At 36.8% G+C, this 24,333-nt stretch overlaps 1 protein-coding gene across 2 annotated transcripts in view; it reads left to right on the top strand.

Annotated features, from left to right (window-relative positions):
* The window catches only part of LOC138693074 (E3 ubiquitin-protein ligase TRIM9-like), a 409,349-nt gene that overhangs the window by 210,613 nt on the left and 174,403 nt on the right, over positions 1-24,333 (top strand). For both annotated transcript variants that reach the window (XM_069816661.1, XM_069816669.1), the window contains exon 2: positions 6,903-6,998. In XM_069816661.1, coding sequence (XP_069672762.1) covers positions 6,981-6,998 — 18 coding nt within the window. In that variant the 5' untranslated portion in view covers positions 6,903-6,980. The remainder of the gene's footprint in view (positions 1-6,902; positions 6,999-24,333) is intronic.

Here is a 24,333-nt window from a genome sequence, read left to right as displayed (position 1 = left end):
GATTGGCACATGACGAGTCGCGAGCTCCAGCTAATTCTTGATTTTCCCTCGCAACTGTAGTTTTTGCTGGTTTTAATATATTTTAATATATAAGATTTAAAAGTGTTAGATTTCACAAAAAAATATGTGGTCAAACGCTTGGGTGAAAATTTCCACACTTACAATTTGCCAGAAAGTGTAGAGTCAGTGATTGGATCAAGTGCAGTGTATTCACAATCAGCTGTTCCCACACCTTCCACCTCAACATCACAGCCGTCAGCAATACAACCAGGGTGACGACGAGGAAATTATATTTTTCTTCGTATATTTATGTTTTTCTTATATTTATTTAGTGATATTTATTATTAATTTTTAGCGACATTTTGGGGATTTTTTTAACAAAGTTTGGAGAGATTTAGCTACTTTTTGTCGAAAAGTTAGCGAGATTGTAGGGCGATATGTTGGCAACAGTGGCTGTGTGTTTTATTCACGTACTGAAGGCAAACAGTGGCGGTATCATGTCGCTCTACAAACTCTATCTCTACAAGAAGTAAGAGGTGGTTTGGTAAATAATGAGGAGGAGAACTTGTTTGTTGTTCTGTCGGACAAAATGTAACATGTTTACTTTGCTCAACGGTTCAATTAGTAGTATACAGTGTGCCCCATTTATCTTGTGCACCTATTATAACTTCTTTTTTTTTTTAATAGATATTGAAATTTTTGTTTTTGAGCGTTATGTTAGAACGAGGGGCTAACATTAATGTAGAGATTTGGTGCATGTAATTACATTATGAAACAAGATACACGTGACGTTATCAATTATTCAAATAGCACTACATACTTTAATCATGTTACATCCATTACACACATTAAGACGAGTTCAAAAAGTATCACAATGTCACCTTCCTAATCAAAACAGCAACAAAACGAAACAAAAACGTGATAATGTTATACTTTGAGAGTTACAGAAGATGTTCCAAATGGTGACCATTCACATTAATGCACATTTGAAGGAGTTCCCCGAAAGACCGTATGACTGCCCGGCATGTTGCTGGCTGAATGGACACACAAGCCTGTCGAATGCATTGCTGCAAGTCGTCTGGTGTTGTCAGAATGTTCTAGTATACACTGTCCTTTACATTTCCTCACAGGAAGAAGTCGAGTGGCGACAGGTCCGGAGAACGTGCAGGCCACTCTACGTAAATTGTGACGTCGGCAGTTTTTTTGTGGTTTGTTTACATGTTAAGACAGCAAACACACAACACACGACGTGTACAAACGTCAGTCATATTTCGTTTTGTGTAAGTTAATGCACAAGATGAATGGGGCATCACAACAAACGGCACAATCTGGTGGCATTCATTTTGAATTTTGGAATCACACTCTTCAATTCTTGCTCTTAACAATTATTACTCGTCAAATCATCTTTTCAGATAATTTTCCTTGCGCTTCGCTTCTCTCCGCGATTGAGAAATTATCGACAAGATGAAACTTACTCCTGCTATTACTCATGATAATAATCTACAGTACAGGGAAGTAAAGCCGGAGATCCATGTCGTAGATTTACGTCACTTAAAAGAACTCTGCCCCTGATAGAGGGTTCTGAGCAAAATTTTCTTCCACGTCAAAATTTGCAAGTAGCATGGACTCGTGTCAGTCGCCAATATGCGGGTGGGCTTGCAACCCTTGATACAGTGCGTATAGTTCTACAGGGACATCATTTTATTTTTACTTCAATATTTATTGTACCTGAGTTTTTTAATATACTTCACTCCCACCCCGTCTACTAATAACCTTCCAATCCTCCACCACACAGAACCAAGGCTGCTTATGCAGTCAAAATCGCCTTACGGGCATAGTAAACAGTACTGATTTAGTGAGTATAGTACATTCCAGAAATATGTTCGCGTTTTTCTGTTACGAAAGAGATTTCAATATTGAATCATATTTTCGCACAGGTACTGTCGTCCGTTTGCCTACGTCGCATTGCGGTTTCCCCCACCCGCTTCTGCTCGCCCCTCTGTAAAGTCTAGTGGCTGGGCTGTCTTAGCTCTTTTCTGAAAACATTAATTTCTGTCAGAAATTGGACGTCTACGTAATATTATACAACTGTTTAAAATAACTTAAATAAAAGGGCCTTGTTAATTAATTGTCACGTGATTTCCCTCCTTTCTACGAACCTGCGACAAATCCACTTGGCCGGACAGTAGATACAATGTCTGAGTAATTTTATCTTTTCAGATCGGGCAGAAGTGAAGATTGAATTTACAGTACGTAAGGTACTCTTTTATAGATTAGGTACAGAATTATTTCAACATGAGTTACTAGTACGAAGGACTAAACTAGTAATTGGAATTAGGTACAGTAGTCTATAGTGCGATAATATGCACAAAAGAACTGAAGCCTGTATCGAAATGAACGGCCACCATTTTCAAAAATGTGTTTAAATATCCATATTATGATTATTTTTCAATTTAACTTCATTCTCTATAGTGTATGCTAATGTGCTGTAGACAGTATAATATACACTGCATAATGAATACTTTCGAATGGATAGCTCAGTTCGTGAGTGGGAACACTTATTGTTAATACTGTACTGTATTTTGATTAAACAAAAACCTAATGAAAATTATCAAACTCAGAATCGCGATATTTCCTATTTACGTAAATGGATGAACTACTTTTTTTCCCTCCTATATCTAGTAAAGTGATTTGTTTGTATTTTACGTCAGTATCATCGAACTCCGGTCGTGGAAAGGGGTAGCAAACGATGTTTCCGGTTCTCAACCGTTAATCCAAAGGTATAGCCAGGTTAATATTAGAAATGTTAGTAAAATAAAATGATGTCCCTGTACATTCTATGAAATTACAAGTAAATGTGTCGGACAGTGGGAGGCAGCAACATCTGTTGAAACTGCGCAGTCGCAGATATCTCGTTATGCAAAACAGTTCAGCCAGTCTGTATTTTTCTAATGAAATAAAGGTCAGCGAATTTGAATTAAATCGCGGTAATCTAATTTAAAAGCCCGGCGAGTTTTCTCTCACCGTGGTGGCAGAGTAACGGAGGGGGGGAGAAAGAGAGAAACAGGAGGGGGGGTGAATCTCTTTGCGAATTGCGAGGCAGTTAGCCGCATCTGTTTCCGAGTACATGCAATAACCACGGGGAGCGCAATCGGAAAGAATACAACACGAAGAATTGGCGAGCGGGCGAAAACGCTTAGCTATGGAAACCGAATACTTCCTACGGTATCTTCCGGCAGTTTAACGTTAGAAGTATGAGAAAGTCCACGGAGTATTTTAAAGTAACGTCACTAGAAATTCAATAATCAGAATACGGTAGTAGAGCTGGAAGTTAGTAGAATACTGGAGCGGATTTCAAACTTGGACAGATTGTGCGAGGTCACCAGCTCACAGGTTTTCTGAGCTACAAACGGATCATCTCTTCGTGTACTTATTGTGAAATGGTTCCTTTTTAATGTACCATTTCAATAACAGTTAAAATAAACTATAAACTAGTAATATCATGACATGAGAACTGAATTATTGCAAAACGCATAAAAATTATAATGAGAATGTATGTGTCACCTCTAACATTTTTTTTTATTAGGGGTAATGATTTTGTAGTATAATTTGTTCATTCAAATGAAATTAAAACAAATGACCTGAATTAATTAACTTTAATTACTGGGTTTCACTTTGATACGGTTAATTACATTTCCTCATTTAATATATTGTTGGAGTTATAATGAATAATCCTGGCTGTGGCCGGCATTCGCGGTGGCATTCACAAACGCAGCGGACACCAGGTAACTGTTCTCTAAACTAGTTGTACTAATAACACTTTGACAAGTCAAACAGGGACAAATGACAAGTTAGAGGATCTTTTTATCGTAAAAGTCTTTGACGAAGTTGCTAACATATTGTCAATTGTTGACAAGTATGACAAAAAGACGGCTCTCTAAAATAATTTTACTTTACTAAGTTGAAGAATTGGAAGAGATTATGTCTGGCTCATTTTGATCAATATTTGGAAACAGGTTTCATGAGTTTCTCATCATAACTTTCATTCATTTACCACAAATTCTTTTCATTTCTTGTATGAGATTGGTATCACCATTGAAGTTGTATTTTGAAGTTGAAGGGTGTGATTCCAAATCTAATTCAGTCCATTTGACCATTATTTATAATTTATTTAAACATACGTATCATTTTTTCAGACATCTGTCATATATTAAGCATGTTTTCTTTCAAAATAAGGGCGGACCTTGTCTAAAAGCTTGTGTTATTGTGCACGTCACTTGAAAACTCGCTCAGTTCGTAGATCTGTTGATAAAAAAACTAGCCCAGTTCTTTCATAAAATTGGACTTAACGCGTTTTGGGATCATGCTCTTCAATTAATGAATAGAATATTCAATAAAGTACACTAATAAAATAAGAAATAACATTTTTATTCAATGATTAATTGTTATTATTATTATTATTATTATTATTATTATTATTATTATTATTATTTTCATCATTATTAGTATTATTATTATTATTATTATTTTCATCATTATTAGTATTATTATTATTATTATTTTCATCATTATTACTATTATTATTATTATTACTATTATTATTATTATTATTATTATTATTATTATTATTATTATTTAACGTCTAACTTCTACGGGTATATTGTACCTACATTAATAGAAGAAATAAAAGGATATGTGGAACGAAAACTACACGATGTTGCCATGAAAATGCTTAAAAATCTCAACAGTTTGAACCAGTCCATTCCTGCATACAAAGGGAATCCAAATATAAGTTATATGTAACTTATTTGGAAGAGTTTATTATAAAAATAATGTTATTCAGTTGTGCTTTCACTTGACGCGAAACTGACGCGTGCACAATACATACGTAACTATATAAAGTTAATACAGGCTTCACATTACTCACGTACAGATGGACAGATAACAATAACGACATTTTCGAGACATTCTCAGTGCTTTGAGAATGCAATAAACCCGTTAACTGTTAAATGCTGTGCTCAGAAACAGTTCTTTACTTGTCCTCTTAATAGGACATTCTATTTTAATGCATTATCATTATTATTGTTGTTGTTGTTGTTGTTGTTGTTGTTGTTGTTGTAGGAGGAGGAGGATGTCAGAAGGAAGTGACACTGGGGGAGGAGTACGTCAAGGATGCCCTTTATCACCTACTCTATTCAACATCTACTTGGAAAATTTAGTGAACTGTTTTCAGAACATGGGAAAATTGATAGTAGGAGGAAGAAGAATAAAATGCATAAAATTTTCTGATCATATGGCTTTGTTAGCAGAAGAGGAGACGATACTATAATTAAGGGATATGCTAGTGGATATGCTGTGAGCAGTATGAAATGAAGATAAATGCAAATAAGACGAAGACCATGGTCATAGCAAGAAAATTAAAGAAGGTAAACTTGCGAAATCTGAATGGGGCAGTAGAGTGAATGGACAGCTTCAAATACTTGGGCTGTACTATAAGCAGCAACATGAGCTGCTGCCAGGAAGTCAAAAGGAGAATAGCAATGGCCAAGGAAACTTTTAATAGAAAAAAAAGCATCTTTTGCGGACTTCTGGAAAAAGAACTAAGGAAGAGACTAGTGAAGTGTTTTGTGTGGAGTGTGACATTTTATGGGTCAGAAACATGGACATTATGACGAAGTGAAGAGAAGCGACTAGAAGTATTTTAAATGTGAATTTGGAGGAGAATGGAACATGTGAAATGGACAGACAGAATAAGAAACGAAGCTATGTTGAAAAGAGTGGGTGAAGAAAGAATGATGCTGAAACTGATCGGGAAAAGGAAAAAAAATTGTTACATCACTGGCTGAAAACAAACTGCCTACTGAAGGATGCACTGGAAAGAATGGTGAACGGGATTAGAGTTCGGTGCAGAAGAAGATACCAGATGATAGACGACTTAAGGTATATGGATCATATGCGGAGACAAAGAGGAAGTCAGAAAATAGGAAAGACTGGAAAATGCTGGGTTTGCAGTGAAAGACCTAATCTTGGGCAGAACATTGAATGAAATGAAATGATTATTGGAGGATTGACTATTATTAATAGCATAATTATTTCACTACGTTCATTAGGCACACTTAAATCTTCCAAGTTATTGTATTCATCCTAATTTTTCATTATCCTAATTCCTGTATACACGAAAGGGATTTCCTCAAATACTCTAGCATTTTTTCTTTTCTTTTTTTTTTTTTTAACTTTATATATCAATGTTTTGAAGTTTGAAATACTTATCCTGAAAAAATGAACATAAATTGACTTGTCACCTTCTTTCTCTGCAAGCTTCATATTTAAGATTGCAACATTTAATTAATATCACTATTTAATAATAGTGTTTATTAAATACATTATGTACAACTTTGTCATTTTTATTCGTTTTGTAGGTCTGGCTCGGGACCTTGCCAGACTGAGGGTGATTCTGGATTTTAGGTTGAATTATGTTGATAATGGTGAGGGGGACGAGTGAATCTCGAAAGAAAACCCCTCGCGCCCGCTTTGTTGCAAAAAATTCCTTCAAGACACAGACGGGAATCGATTCTGGGTCGCCACGATGGAAGGCAGAGAGGCTAACCACTAAGCCACGGGCGCGTACAATACAACTATTTTAAACAATAATTTTATATCCTGGGATGTATACTAATTTAAAAGAAGATTCTGCAAGTATTGTTAATATCTTGCTGAAAACAGAGGCACGTGTCTTTTGCTTGATCTTTACTTTACTCCTCCTTCGCCAAGTGCTTGACATTGCTTGAGCCAGAAGCAATTCTACTAACCCCTATTCTTGTCTTCTCTGCCCCCCCTTTTGCGCATTTCTTCCAGCCACGACTAAGTAATCCCTCTATAACACTATATCTGTTTTGTTACAGACCGAGTTGTCACAGAACCTACAGCAGTTGTCCGAGAAGGCCAGATCCACGACAGAGTTCATACAGAGGCTGAAAGGGATGACCGACAGAGTCAATGTAAGTCCACAAGCTTCTTTGCGTCACTTTTATTATGATTAACGAGTCTAGTTACAAATCTGCACAAATAGTTTACTTGTAATTTAGCTCTACAGAGTAACACAGACAAATTTCAGAAATCACTCAAGGAACTTCTAACTATTTTGTCGTAGGGAATGGATAAGGTTATTCAGAAATCATTTCAAGCCTTAAAACATTATAAATACGGTGAATTTATTTTGCTTGGGCTCGCTACTAGACGGTATAAGGAGGCGACAGTTATGGGTCCCGGTAGGCCAGAAATCTGGGGGGGGGGAAAAAAGTTTTTTTTTTATTTTGTTCATGTATTATTATTCAGGTCCTGCGCCGTGGCGTCGTGGTCTAAGGCATCCTGCTTAAGACTCACGTTACGGAATGCGCGCTGGTTCGAGTCCTCATGGGGGAAGAAATTTTCTCATGAAATTTCAGCCAGTGTGTGGGACCTGTGCCCACCCAGCATCGTGATGCACTTGGGGAGCTACGATAGGTAGGGAAATCTGGTTGCGAAAGCGAGCTAAAATGGCTGGGGTGGATCATCGTGCTAACCACACGTTACCTCCATTCTGGATGGATGATCGTCCACCTCTGCTTCGGAATGTGAACGTGAGGCCAGCAGCCGGCTGGTCGGTCTGGGCCCTTCATGGGCTGTAGCGCCACGGATGATGATGATGATTATTATTATTATTATTATTATTATTATTATTATTATTATTATTATTATTCAGACTTTCACCATTAAAATAATAACATTGACGTCTCTGTGACATTTCTAAGTGTGTTAATTTTATTTTAAAAAATATGTACCCTAATTTGTTGGTGGGCGTGCATCTCTTGTAGCTGTCAGTTAGAGGCCTTTTTTTGGTGTTATTTATACTGTACTCGGTTTTAACATCTCTGGTCATATCGCGAGTTAATCTTTTGGTTGAAATCCGAAGGCCTGTGTACTATTGTTGAGACTGGTTGTAATCTTGTGAACTAGATGGCGTCTGTAGATATATCACTCCTTTGTTTATGAATATAATTTTGGTGATGAATGAGGCCGGTGATATTCAGAGATGTTGTGCCCGAATTGCCTGGCACTTACCTTACGGTTGGGGAAAAACCCTGAAAAACCTCAACCAGGAAATCTACCCGACTGGGAATCGAACCCAGACCCTCTGCGTAAGAGACCAGCATGCTGACCCTTACACCACAGAGGTGGTCACTTTTCAATTTATCACTGTATATATATCCACTGACGATTGATTTTTATGCTATAGGCCAGTAAAAATATCCATGTCATCTTGCAGTTCGATGCCACTCACAGTTTTTGGAGCACGCTTAATCAGCTCTTCTGTATATTGTTACACTCGGATTACGTCAAGAAATATGGTTTCAGGGTGACATGGCTCCAGGGTATTATAATCGTAAAGATTTTTCAAGTGCAATATATTTATGTGGCCGGATTTGTAGAGGAGGACCTACACACTGGCAGACACTTGCCAGATTTGAAACATATGTAGGGATGTGATTTTTTATATTAGCGATATAGGCGAAATGTGTTAAAAACTTAATTTTATGCGTGGAAAATGCAAAGTCCAAAATGATGTGAAATATATCCGTGAATTTTCGCGAAATTGATAGAAATTCACTAAATTATTTCATAATCACGATAGTTTCAACAAAAAACAGTTTTCATGGATAATTAGCAGGAAAATAACTGTTTCTTACAAATAAAAAGTGAACATTTTCTGCGTTATAAAACATGCATGAATATTTCTACATATTTGATCGTTCAACGTTACACACGTGTAGTATCTGGCAACGATGTAGGCCTACGTATAGTTTCAAGGACAATTTCCTGAGAACAGCGCAAACAGACAACGGTCATTTCTCTTTCCCGCAGCACCTACCTTCGAGAGATCAAGAAGGCTATGTCGTCACCCCCCCCTCACAGTCGAATGAAATTGAATTATGAATTTAATTAATGATCCAAACAATTTTCTGTTACGATGAAAGAGTAATGGAACGGAGAAAAATTCTCTCCGGCGCCGGGATTTGAACCCGGGTTTTCAGCTCTACGTGCTGATGCTTTATCCACTAAGCCACACCGGATACAACCCCGGCGTCGGATAGAATCGTCTCAGATTAAGCTCCAACTCTTGGGTTCCCTCTAGTGGCCGCCCTCTGCACTACGTCATAGATGTCTATGAATGTAGGACCGAAGTTCACACATGTGCTGAGGTGCACTCGTTATGAGTGACTAGTTGGCCGGGATCCGACGGAATAAGCGCCGTCTTAAATCACGAAGTGAATTTTTCTCCGTTCCATTACTCTTTCATCGTATGATGACGCAGAATATCTGCATGGAAATATCATATGTACTTCGGTACATTAAAATAATATATAATTTTCTGTTAGTTTCAAAAAGATTGTTTCAATAATAATTTTTAAAACTTATTTTTATTAATTTTTTAGTTCCTTTAGGGTGCGAAATATGCACTAAATTGCTTGTTTCCTTTTATGAAAATTCACCGAAATCAAACCATTTCAATCACCAAAATCAGGATAAAATAATCTCCCTAAAATCATGCCCCTAAACATCTGTGATTTTGTGGGAACACGTCAAAACACTCGTATACCAGAAGAGGAGTTAATGTCTAGAATTATTGCTCTGTGTGATGTAATGGTGTTCGCGAAGTGCTTTTTTTTAAGTACTTTCCAGTCACTGCAGCAGACTATCAACTCTGCTCTGAAATGAACGATCCGAATTTTGAGCTGATTTTATGAACAATTTGTCTGCTCTAGGACATATAAATTATGTAAGGTTTAATGTGCGCTGAATTTTCAATGCATTCATATTTTATAACGTCAAAATACCAAATGTCAACTGACGCTGTAGGGCAGTAACTTCGACTTAGGCTACATACGCGACAGTCCCAGAGGAATTTTAACTAAAATGCCGAAGGCATAAATACTTTCACTGCAATGCAGCATAAAACGAGATGGCAGTAAATATACAATACTTCCTCTATCTCAAAATACTCATACAGTCCATCACTATGAAGTAACGGTTAGCATGCTTCGCTGTCAAACGAACGGGCGCGGGTTGAAATCCTGGTTGGGACAAGTTACCTGGTTGAGGTTTTTCCGGGATTTTTCCTCAAGCCATTAAGAGCATTGGGTAACTTTGGGCGCTCTTGACTCATTTCGCTGGTATTATCATCTTCATCTCATTCAAACTCTATATAACCATAACAGTTGAAAAAGCATTGTAAAATAAGCAATTAAATAAATATTCGTTTACGATCCTTGAGGCATTTCTGAAAATTTTTTCGCTATTATTGTATATTGTGGCTCTCCTATAGGCCATATCGTCTTAAACTTCACCATTACTTATGCTTCAAACAGGCACAAACACATTCATACCATTATACCGGGTGTCCCGAAAATCCATGCATTTAATTTAGAAGATTGCAAAAGAGGCCAAAACAAACATTTCTTGTCAGACAACTTACGGTCAGCGTCGCGCCCTTAGCCCACTAGACAGCGTTAGAGTTTTAAGAGATGCTCGCAGTAGAAGATCTGCTGTTCTTACAGTGATGATAAACATTTGTTAATTTCTCATAAGATATTAATTTTAGGACCCATGTTTGTAAGACTTTTATTTTTGTTTTGATGCGTACTACCTTCTCTCTAAATATTGAAACCTTTTTTCACAACTTTTTGTATATTCTGATTAGGAAAAAGCGGAAAGTTATATTGAATTAAAAGTGAAAATTTTCATTTTGGGTCGTTTCAGTCGTCAACTTTTCTTTAACTAGAGAAATCTGATGGACCTCGAAGTGAACCTATTGACTTCAACATACAGCAGCATTGACTGCAGAAATATTAAACATCTTGATTATACAACTTTTAACACTATATCACACGGAATATGTATTATATGTCATAACTGACATAACTGAACTATACTCAAACATACCCATAAAAGATACACTACAGATACTAGAACATATGCTCAAAAACAGTACACCACAAGAACACATTAAAGAAATCATCCACATCACAGACACCATCACAAAACAAAACTACTTGACATACAGTAACAAATATTACACTCAAACCGAAGGCCTACCCATGGGATCACCCATTTCCAGCATACTAGCAGGAATATTCATACACCACATAGAACAGACATACATTCTAAACAAAGACAACAACAAACACGCAGACATCATCATATATTGGAATAGATACATAGATGACATACTAATACTATATAAAGGAAACAAAAGACAGATCCAAACCTGCATCAACACATAAACAAAATATATCCAAAGCTATACTACACATTAAAAATTGAAAATAACAAATCCATAAATTTTCTAGATATCACAATAACAAAAGTCGACAACAAACACAGATTCAAAATCTACAGAAAATTCACAACAACAACACACATACGCAACACATCCAACCACCCAACACAACACAAACAAGCTGCATTCCGAACAATGGTACACAGACTACTCAACATATCAATGAACCAACATGATTACATAGAAGAGCTAAACACAATCAAATACATAGCACAAAAAATGGATACAGCCCCAACATAATAGACAACATAATACCAAAGACAAAACATAATCACAAAAGACATAAGAATACAACACAAACACAAGAACACAAAAAATACATCACACAAACATACGAAAACAAAAACACATACAAGATTGCAACCTCATTCAAGAAATTAAATTACAACATCGCATACAGAACAAATAATACTCTACAAAAGCATCTCAGCACACAAACAAACAAATGCAACCACACAGGTGAATTATACAAACTCAAATGCAACACCTGCAACAACTTCTACATAGGACAGAATGCAGATTATTTCAAACACGTTACAAAGAACACATCACAGCCATAACAAAACTACAAAACACTTCCAGATATGCAGAACACATCAGAAATGCTAACCACACCTACAGAGACATAAACACAGACATGGAAATTCTAAATTTTCAACTAAACACACTAGAACAATACGAAATATATAGACACACAAAAACACATCCAAGTGAAATTCTCAACACACAACTCAATTTCAGAACACACACACTCTTTAACTCCACATTACATTATACAAACACACCCCTACAGGAAAAACAAACAACAAACAAAAAGCGCCAAGACCAGCACCAACCAGTTCTGAAGATGGCCCATAATAGGCTGGAACTAGTTAATCAGGTACGGTAAAATTCAACACGAGAAAGACATATAGGGTAATAGGGTCTGTTGGACAGTCGGGCATGTTGGCCACTCCGTACTTTAACGTGTTACCACGCCACTTGTGGGCACCACATTCAGCTAAAGTCCATGAAGGAAGTAGCCACGAGTGGGGCTACTTCCGTCATTGACTACTAGCAGAATGTGGTACCCACAAGTGGCGTGGTAACACGTTAAAGTACAGTGTGTCCAACATGCCCGACTGCCCAACAGACCCTAGTTTACCCTAATACATATTCCGCGAGAAATATTAAATTGAGAACACGCTATATTATGTTATGATTTTTCAGCAGCAACCAATACAGCCCAGGCTATGCTCTTCTGAATTCCCCATTATTGCTTTGTCACTCATTTACAGCGAACAAACCGAGTGTTATGGAACTCCGTGTCCTAACTTGCAGGGTTTGGCGTCGTCCTTGTCTGGCAACAACTGCAATGCGTGTTTGTGGCCACAGCCAAATTTCATGCATTCGCATATTTTGAATTTGACATAGTTGACATGACCTGACGACGCGTCGAGGGGACAGGAGACGGCTGACAAGTGCCATTAAAATTAACATGCATTTCTGGGTCGGATAACAAATTGAAGGATCACCGTACATACTCTGTTGACCTGGAGCATTATCGAAAATGATTCCCGCCGGCACAGAAATTTACACAAAAAAAAAAAAAAAACCGAAGGTGTAAGCATCGGCCGACTTTGAATCGATAACCTCACTTTGAGTTGCGGCCTTATTCATAGTTGATTCACCTGCCACCTCAGACCTGGAACAACAAATGAGTCTCCACAGTTTTTGTTACTTTTGTATGCTGGCGTATAGAACTCGCCCACACACTGATCTTTCTTGAATAAGACCTTAAAAAGCAGCAGGGGTAATGATGGTATACGGGAGCCAGGATTAGATTTGTAGGGTGAGTTGAAATAAAATTCCTCCCGCTGAATATATACAGTGTGTTTCATAAGTTCCGCATATTGCGTTTTACATTTCAACTGACAATTTTTTCGAAAAAAAAAAAAAACCCTCTCGGACACGTCAGATATTATATTTTGAAGGAAACTTTTTAACACTATGGAAACAGTGTTATAGTCATTGTTACGAGAGTTGTTATGTTATCGGAAACTTTTTTAAATGGCACCCTATATCCTCCTACTCTTCATCTTTCACCGTCTCTGCAGCTCATCTCTGGAACTCTCTACCACAACATGTCAGAGATGTCGGACATTATCTAGTTTCAAAAATAAACTAAAGTTTCACTTTTTCAATTCAGATTCCTTTCACTTATAAGCCCTTTTCTCTGCGATAGTTTTGTAAAAATAAATGTTTCTTTTTCTTCTTTTTTTCCTTTTTCATTCTCTTGATCGCCAGATGAATTTATTATCGTACCTTTTTTATTGTTGATTCTATTTAAATTTCGTATTTTTGTATTATTTTATGACATTCCATTTGTTGTATCCTCCCTTACGTTTTTCCTGTTTATTATCTGTGCAAACTCAATTGCTTTTATTATATTCCAATCTTTAGATCTGTATTTTATTTCATTTTTTCTATTATGGTATTGCTTTGTGTCGATTTTGTTATGCTATTATTTTTTTGTAATATGTTAGTATTCTGTTCTTTAATATTTTGTTAAATTTTCACTCCTTGTATACTTTGTCACCTGGTAGAGTGTAAGAGAAGGCCCTATGACCTTAACTCTGCCAGTATCACTCTGTATACACCATTTCAAAGATGTTGAATAATATTTACTTTGTGAGAAATACTCGGACGTGAACGTGATTGTGACATGATGCTTTACCGGTATGCGGGGACTTGGTTTCTCGTCACAACAGACCACGTTGTACTGATTTGCTGATTTCTTTAAACTCAAACGCATTCTACTAAATCGACGAACTCTGTAATATGTTAGTATACGCCACTCCTGTAATAATGAGGAGGACCTAAGAAACAAGATTTAGGCTGCAGCGGACCCGATATAAGCCATCCCTGCAATTTTTTAGAGAGTACGACAGGAAATGATTCTTCGCTGTGAGCTCACTTTGAGCACCTCTTCTACTTGTGTATTTCCTAAGCATAATTATCCCTTCTCAAAGTTAAATTTATTCAGGTATACATTGAGAAGGGATAATTATGTTTAGGAAGTAGTGTTGTCACTTCAAACCAATATACTGTAGCTTTGTTAATTCGGCCACAGAAGACAGTGATATTATGTTAATCATACAGAGAATGAACTTCATGACCGTAAAAAATGCTGCTTGAAAGCAACATCATACAGGCCTAAGTAGCTAAATTTGATTTATTATATTGAATTATTTAAACGTTACAATTTTATTGCTTGTTTGTTAAAGTTTATATATGATAAAGTTATGCAATTTGTGTTCTTTTGTTTTGTGTTTTTTCGAAAAATATAATTTCAATTAATGCTCCGCCATAAATGTTGTAACTAAAACCTTGTGCATCCCTCGTGTTTATCGTACGGCTCCTCCTCCCCTCACGCGTTACCAGCACTTTGTTTACGTTTTCACTGTGCCTAAATGAAAAAATGTTATGTTTTTATTTAACGACGCTCGCAACTGCAGAGGTTATATCAGCGTCGCCGGATGTGCCGGAATTTTGTCCCGCAGGAGTTCTTTTACATGCCAGTAAATCTACTGACATGAGCCTGTCGCATTTAAGCACACTTAAATGCCATCGACCTGGCCCGGGATCGAACCCGCAACCTTGGGCATAGAAGGCCAGCGCTATACCAACTTGCCAACCAGGTCGACTGCCTAAATGAGACGCTCTACTCTATGTTTTTCTCAAAGTTTTCCAATCTTCAACGTCTCTTTTCTCATAAACTAGAAGTCCAATTTGATTCAAACCTTGCACAGATGCTTATTGCACTGTATTGCATAGATGAATTTGAATTTTATTCAGCTTCCTCCAAGTGAAGGCTGCCTAGAAGACAAAGCTTACCATGAAATTGTTGTTTTTTTTTTTTGAGTAAATGATAGGTATACAATTATAATGGAAAAAAAAACAATGGAGAAGGAAAAGAAAAAGAAATAACACAAATATAAATAATTGAAGACGACTAAACAAAAGATCATTAATTTCAGAAAAAAAAAAAAAAAACATAAAATTTCCTAGTACGGTATCTATTTGCTATCAGGTGATCACAGTCGTCTATTTAGCACTAGTTGCAAGACCCAACTTAAGTGAGCAGATCGCCATAGGAAAGAGATCAATCTATTTACGTGTAGAGATGGTTTCTTAGGATTTTTATACATCCCTTCATTGCAGACAGAGATACTTCAGTGACAAGAGTTTATCCTAGACCAAACTGCTTGCAAAAATGCGCGAATCTTTTTGTGATGGTCCAATCAGTAATCCAATAACTTCGATCGACGTTAGATGATATTTTTCCTTATAATATGGTATAGTGGGGTCGTATATGTCGCATTTTTCCTGATGTACCTCAGCAGGTTGATTTTCATATGTTTCCATCCTTACAGTTGGATTATTTATGAATCCGCTTGTTGATCTTGTCGGGATAGCGATGATGTCAATCCGCCTTGTAGATCCATTTGTGGACAAATCATGGATCTCCTCCTCTACTTGGTATATTTTCCTCGTAGGGCCGATGCTAGGAGGGATCGAATCTTGTGGTGATGACTATTCCTCAGTAGTTCTCCATGAGGACAGGCTCCCAGAATGTGAGCAAGTGTTTCTTTTTCACTCCGACAATGTCGGCAGTGGGTTCCATTCTGAGACCTACCTGGTAGAGCACGTACTGGGCAGACATTGGCAGTCATCTTAATAGCGTCCTTCCATTCGCTGCTGGTTAATCCATTGAGTTTAGATAGCCATTTATTACCAGACGTGTATTCTTTGTATATAATCATATTGATACGTCAGAAAACGTATGGTAATGAAGATACAACACTCTCTGTTAACATACGGCTTCTAATATGTGTGAAAAAAATATTCACACTTTTGTCTGTGAAAGTTTTTCATAAAAGATACATTAAAAACCAATGTTTTGAGTTGCCAAAAATAATCCGATATAGGCTAATACTCCGTACTGTAAGTAATAATAATAATAATAATAATAATAATAATAATAATAATAATAATAATAATAATAATAGTGATTGATCTTATTAAACGGGAAAGTAGTAACAATTGTCAGTATTGGAAAATAACGAAGATTTTTATCGATATATTGTTATGCTGCAAGCATTCATATGAGGACAGGAGCACGACGACCGGTTTTTTTTTTTTTCAAAATAATTGAATACGTTTTTACTGCCTGCAATTTAACTACATTTACGAAATCCAATCCTGGTCCTCGAAGCGTGGAATGAGTTGTCATACCGAGTCACGAATTTTCCGCGGTTGCATGGGAAAGCCTCTCTCTGCCCGCTAGCTGCAAATAATCGCATCGGGCCCGATACGTTATCCGCAGACTCGTTGATATTTCGTGCAGATAAAAATATATCAAAACCGCACACACCACCCAAAAAAGTCCATTATTCTCTCGCGTATATACTTGCATGATTACCTTTGTTACAGTAAAAATCAAATCGCTTGTTGTAGCGTGTCGGGATCACGCCCTTTTAGGTGATGTTTTTACGAGTTTTTAAGGCCCTCTATGCGGTAAAATAGATACTTGTTACGCAGTTTATCTTCTGTGTATCAGAGAACATGAAAGGAACATCGTTCATGATCTATATTGCGTTTCTATAATAGCTTTCGTATCAAAGACTGATTGCTTATGAAGCAATTTTATAGTCGCTTTAACTGCCAGGTCAATGCAATAGAAATTTTGTACTTAAATAAACAGCGGAGTATACCGGGTGAACCGTTGTCATGTCATAAATTTTACTGGATGATTCCTTTAGTAAATGCAACGAAAATTTCAAGTATTATTTTGCTGTGTTTTGAATAGTTTTCCGGAAAATCTTATCATTTTAAACACGTCAATTGTGTAAGCATCCCGTTACAAGACGAATTTTAAATGGGGGGAGTGGGAGGTTATTACAATGTACAAATGCAGAAATGAATAAATGAGGTAAATAAGTGAAGGCAATTAGTGAAGGAAGAAATGAAATAAGACAAGGAAGGAAGAAAAAATTAATAAGTGGGGAAAGAAGAAGAAGAAATATGAGAATAAGAAAGAATATGAAGAGATAAATTTATTGACGAATAGAAAAGAGAAACTAATGTATTGAGAAAGGGAGGTAAAAGAAATACGTGATGAAAGAAGGAAATAAAATAAAGAAAGAAACAGCAAATAAATGGCAGATAAAATTTTATGAAAGGAAACTGAACAAATAAAAATAAAGAGAGAAGAAAACATATGAATATATACAATATATACCGTGTTTCATGAAGATTTGAGGAGCAACATAACTTTATTGCAAGTAAACTACTGAAGTAACGTTAATGAAACCAGTTCAGAACGAAGAACTCAAACTGTTTGTGCGTGTATGTTTTGTTAAGCCGAGAGTTCACATTCCTGCTGCTAAGCCGTTTTGTTTTGTTCAGCTGCAGCTCATACTCCTTATTGCTATGCAGTGGCTGCTACACGTATGGAGAAATCCTTCTGTGTTTCAGATTTCTACACTACTAGTTCAGTCAGTACTGTCCAACGTACATTCCATAGAAAATTCGAAAAAAAAATCTAGTGAAAATTAAATTCGTGCTTAGTACAAACAATTTAAAGAAACATATTTTCAGTGCAAAGGAAAAATCACCTGGTCACCCATCAGCCTGGACACAGTGCTACCAAGATGTTGGATGGCACGTGCATCTGAAAATTTTGTGGCCACCAAGATCACCGGACCTCACACCGTGTGACTTCTTTTTGTGGGGTTAAATTAAGGACAGGGTATTCCTCCCGCAGGTGTCGCGTAATGTCGCAGACTTAAGGGAGCATATCACCACAGAGGTTCACACTATCGACAAGTCCATGCTGATGCGAGTGTGGCATGAACTAGACTATGGTGTGGATGTGTATCGTGGTACACACATTGAATATTTGTACATGTCAAAAATACTATTTGAATTCCTTGTTAGTTCTGGATTAGATTCCTTAACATAAATTCAATAGTTTACTTGCAATAAAATTTTTCAATCCGTCAAATCTTTATGAAACAATGTATGGAAAAAAAAAATCTGTAAACGGTGAGAAAAGATTAGTAATAAAGGGGAAACAATGAGGAGAAAGCGAGAAAAAATAAGAAGAATTTGTAATAATGAAGTCCCATAATCCAAAAGTCAACAATACGCAAGTAGAGCGAAGTTCTGTTTTCTTTAAAATAACACTCAATGAACAATTGTGTTATTTAAAAATTTGTTCTGTTAACATTATCGTGTTATCAAATATTTTATTGCATTTGCCTACAACCTTCTCAGACGCAAAATATCATCTCGCTGTCACCAATTCAATTTACTCTAAACTAGTAGGCCTAGTTTGATAGTGTCGTTGAGTAAGAAACTTAAAAAATTCGCTGAGTATTTGGGAAAGTTCCATTGCATCATGAATAACGCCTTTTTTATAAGGGAAATTGGAATACTCTTACGCCTTGCAATGGTGGCGACTTCTCCGACAAGATTGTATCGCAGGTTGTCGCATCAGCAAGGCGCTCTATGTTTACAAATTCGATTTTCTTAACCGAGACAGAAACTTCCTTATATGTAGCTAGTTGCAGCCCTTACAGACATTTTTTTTCAGTACAACAGTAAGCGTTAATGAGGCTCACGAGATACAAGGAGGTAGACATCCCTTGTTTTCTTGACCTTCGGAACAAGGAAGGAACTATTTTGTTACTATCACACTTCGACCACAGTCTAGCATATACAGTCACGAAGCTTGAGTTTATGAGGGTGGTAGGAACAATGGCTGTACAGGTACTATTTCGCATTGTCTGTAATGAGGCGATAGTAGCGATCCTAGTGGTTAGCAACTATCTATGGATGCATATTCCCTACGTATTGAGCTTCGTGACTGTATTTACAAGACTGTGCTTCGACTACCTTTTATCCCTGGTGAGTGCTTAATCTTATAGGACACTAAGTGGACCCAGGAACAGTTCAGAAATCCTGTGATGAGGTGAGAAATAAAACTTTTACCTGGCCTTGAACCCTGGCTCTTCAAGTCTGTTAGTTTCTGTAATGACAAATTCCACTCGACTCACCAGGTACTAATAGAAAAGTATGTGACAAATTATTTTGTATCAGTGCATGTGATAAAAAAATGCTTCAAACCTCGAATCATTTATGTTTGTAGACTAATTCTGATATCATAAAACATTATCGTTACAAATGAACGAAAAAAAATTTTAATCAATTATTCAGAAAATCTGTTGTTTAGGTGAGAGTTAATGAAATATAAAAATCAGAACATTTGAGATACTGTATGTACGTGGTCTTCAATTGAACAATTTGTTTGGAAGCCTGTGCTACATACTGTATAGACGTCTAGAAATGCACACAGAAGTGATATTTGACTATACTTATAAAAATGAATTGTAGACAAAACCTGTGCTTCATTAAAAGCTTGTTCCATTATTTAATTCCTTCAGTCAAGTTGATTTAGCCTTTTAAAGACCCTAACGAGGATACTCTTGATACATTTTTTTTTTTTTTTTTGCATGAAGACTAAAGTAGATCAAACATACGAAAGGTTGTCAATTTTAACGTGAAATGTGTATGTTCATGACATTCGAAACATATGTTCATACTTTCTATTAATAGGGTGACGACTTTAATTATAGTAGGCCTTATATGACTAAAATTATGTGTTTAAAATGATAAGGATAAAGAGATAGCAAATGAATGTGGAATCATTATTAATTTTATTATTATTAATATTATTATTATTATTATTATTATTATTATTATTATTATTTATCTAATGCCTACCTACTTCACTTTACGTAATTCGGGTTACGCATATTGCGGATAGATGGCAGGACTGTGACCCTTTTATAGTTCAACACCACTTCGGCGGGCCACACTGTACATAATGTGTATCTGTGGAGTGTTATGTCTTGTTCTAGGGTGAGTTTTATGTGTAAGTATAGTGTATAGAATGAGTGGTGATGATGATGAGGAAGGGAGAAGGGGAAATCCGGTGCCGGCACTTAGCCTACTCCTGTCGAATAGCACCAAGGGGGCCGCCAGGCTTAACGTCACTATCAGCAGTGACATATGCCTTCTCTTCATATACACTGCGGAGAGATTTGGGAATTAACCCAGGCATATTGGTGCAGAATCTAGTGATTAGAAGTTGTGCACCGCCATCTCTCCTAGTATCGTGGTAGAAATTTTACATTATTATTATTATTATTATTATTATTATTATTATTATTATTATTATCATAATTATGCGTACACAAATGGGGTAATTAGTAAATGCAAGGAGTATAAAGACAGAAATAAATGCTTTAACAAGCTATTTAAGTATTGTATTAATTTGCAAGTGAATCCAGTTCTCTGTAATGGCACTGTTCATTACAATTTCAAACAACTCATTGGCGACAAACTGATGCGTGAATCGTTCGATTGTCGATTGCATTGTTGTCTCGAGACTTCTCATATAATGAGAAAGCAATTCAGTCGCCTAGAATCAAGCTGGATTATATCCAAAAAAAAAAAAAAAATCTCATTTGTCAGAAAAGACGAAAAACTAGTGCAGTTAGACTCCAAACAGTGATTTTACTAATAAAGTTAAAGCAGATAAATTCGAGTTTGACTCCAAATGAGCAGTTTATCACATTCAATAACTTACAATAGAAATCACGAACGGCATAAACGTTTCAATCAGTATAAGGACTTTACGAATCCCCTGTCACTTTTTGTATATGTAAGGTGTCCAAGCTAAACATCTTAATCATGAGCGAACCTCTCTGGTAGTCAACACTAATAAAATCGAACTTCTGACCATGGAACTGGCCTACCGAGCGGAGGAGCTGCGTTTTAATGCGTTGCATACATCGCGGCCGGTAGGCTGGGAGCATCTTTGAGAAGTCAGCTAGTTATCTTTGTTACCTGGAGACAAGAATTGCTAATATTTGCATGAGTCTTGCCCGCTTTCTTTTGTTATTCCTTGGGGTGGCATCATTTGAAAGCCAAAGTGCAGCCAAATCCCTGCGCTTCTGTTCAGATTATCTAATACAGGAGGCGACACCGCCGCGATGAGATGATCGATTCAGAGACGGGGCAAGCCGTACAAGAGAACTTCATTAATAATGCCTTTGATCAAGACGAGGAAACAACAAAAGGGAGGCATAAATCTTAGAAATCCCTCAAAGTCGCTGTCAACCAACCCTCCGCCACAGTTTTAATCTTGTTGTCTTTCCCAGTCCAAAGGAATTTGCGAGATTAACTATTAAGTAGAGTGGAAGAGTAAGAACTAGCCTATAAAGTTGGCCATCCTTGTTTCCATTGTGTACATATTTCTTCAAGACAGTTGAATAAACTTCGGGGAATAAAGTTTATTCCGTAACATCTTCGGTCACATAATTTGAACGGCTACGGTATGTTTTTTCTGGTTTGTACTGTGAACTAACAAACTGTAACAGTGGTTAATTCTCAATCATTTCGATTTGCTGTCAGTCGACAAAGTCGTAAAATACTTCCGGTTTATAAATTCATATCTCTTGTAAAGTTGTGCACGAATGCCTGCCCCCACGGACCATGATTTTGAAATCACGTGTCTAGACATGACATGACAGCGGGCATGCTCTCACTGTTTCTATGTTCAAAACGATTGTCAATAAATAAATCGGTTGCCCATTGCTTCGCTCACTCGTTGGCGTGTTGTAACCACGCATTTCTTCATTCATTATTTATTCATTTGCTTTTCAGTGTTCTCTAATTTTCTGGTTCTTCGTTTGATTTTCCATTATTTGTAACTTCGGTTTTCCGTTTATATATCCATCAATCGACTGTTGGTTTCTTCGATTGCACGTTTCCGCGATTGTTCGTTTCTGCGATTGTTGATTTCTTTGTTTATTCTTGTCTCATAGCTTTTCTTCCTTTTATGATTCTTTACTAATTCTTCGACTGTTTGTTTCTTCAGCACTTTGTTTTGTGGTGGTTTGTTTCTTCGACGATTTGTTTCTACTGCGCTTTGTTTTGTGGTTTGTTTTTTCGACGATTTGTTTCTTCAGCGGTTTGTTTTGTGATGGTTTGTTTCTTCGACAATTTGTATCTGCAGCTCTTTGTTTTTTGGTAGTTCGTTTCTTCGAAAATTTGTTTCTGCAGCTCTTTGTTTTTTGATGGTTTGTTTCTTTCACGATTTGTTTCTGCAGCCCTTCTTTTTTTAATGGTTTGTTTCTTTCACGATTTTTTTCTGCAGCCCTTCTTTTTTTGGTGGCTTGTTTCTTTCACGATTTGTTTCTGCAGCCCTTCTTTTTTTGGTGGCTTGTTTCTTTCACGATTTGTTTCTGCAGCCCTTCTTTTTTTGGTGGCTTGTTTCTTTCACGATTTGTTTCTACTGCGCTTTGTTTTTTGATTGTTTATTTTTTCGACGATTTCTTTGTGCAGCTCTTTGTTTTTTGGTGGTTTGTTTCTTTCACGATTTGTTTCTGCAGCTCTTTGTTTTTTGGTGGTTTGTTTCTTTGACAATGTTTCTACTGCGCTTTGTTTTTTAGTGGTTTGTTTCTTTGACGATTTGTTTCTGCAGCTCTTTGTTTTTTGGTGGTTTGTTTCTTCGACGATTTGTTTCTGTAGCTTTTTATTTTTTAGTGGTTTATTTCTTCGATGATTTGTTTCTGCAGCTCTTTGTTTCTTGGTGGTTTGCTTCTTTGACGATTTGTTTCTACTGCGCTTTGTTCTTTTGATGGTTTGTTTCTTTGACGATTTGTTTCTGCAGCTCTTTGTTTTTGGGTGGTTTGTTTCTTTGACGATTTGTTTCTGCAGCTCTTTGATTTTGGGTGGTTTGTTTCTTTGACTATTTGTTTCTGCAGCTCTTTGTGTTTTGGTGGTTTGTTTCTTCGACGATTTGTTTCTGCAGCTGTTTGTTTTTTGGCGGTTTGTTTCTTTAACGATTTATTTCTGCAGCTCTTTGTTTTTTTTTATTCTTTGTTTCTTCGACGATTTGTGTCTCCAGCTCTTTGTTTTTTGGTGGTTTGTTTCTTTGACGATTTGTTTCTACTGCGCTTTGTTTTTTTGTGCTTTCTTTCTTCAACTCTTTGTTTTTTTGGCATTTTGTTTTTTCGATGATTTCTTTTTTTCATGCTTTGTTTCTATGTCGATTTGTTTCTTCGGCATTTTATCCCTTCGGCTCGTTTTTTTTTTTTTTTTTTTTTTTTTTTTTTTTTTTTTTTTTTTTGCGAGTGTTTCTTCGGCTATTTATTTCTTCGATGCTTTGTTCCTTCAGTGCTTCGTTTCTTCGACGGTTCGTTTCACCGGTCGTTCCCTTTTCCATTCCTATCTTCGATGGTTTGTTACTTCGATTATCTTTTCCTCCGGTTGTTTGTTTATTTGATTCTTCATTTCCTTTATTGTTAGTTTCTTAGATTACTTGTTTTTCGTCCTTTCTTTCATTTGTTTTTATATTGTTATCTGTCCCTTCTCTCGTCTTCTTCTTTTATCATCCGTTTGTTTCTTGGCGTCTTCTTGTTTCTCGCTTACATTCATTTGCTTTGTTTTCCGTTTGCCAATTCCTTCGTTCATTCGTTGCCTAACAGTCAACTTAATGTATTGTTCAAATACTTCATACATTCGTTTGTTGGTACGGTGATGATTCATCACTCTCTGGTACTCCTCACTGCACATACCTGGACTCACGCAGCTGAATGTCTGACGGCCGGTATGTCCGCTGGTAACAAATGGCCCGAGACTCTCCATTAGTCCCTGTATGTATGCATTCTGCACAAATCATTCCTACCAATTACAAGCCTACATTAAACATGACCGCTCCGGTTGTAAATTATAACCCGATACAATGACCCAGCCGTAGCTCGAGCAGTTAGGTGATGACGTTTCGGCAATGCGGACTGAGTTCTATTCCTAGCAGATGCCGAGATATTTGAGGTGAACAA

Source organism: Periplaneta americana, chromosome 2 (genome assembly GCF_040183065.1).
Source record: "Periplaneta americana isolate PAMFEO1 chromosome 2, P.americana_PAMFEO1_priV1, whole genome shotgun sequence".
NCBI classification, from domain to species: domain Eukaryota; kingdom Metazoa; phylum Arthropoda; class Insecta; order Blattodea; family Blattidae; genus Periplaneta; species Periplaneta americana.
Note: the sequence above shows the minus strand (reverse complement) of the source record. Positions and strands in the feature narration are given on the sequence as shown.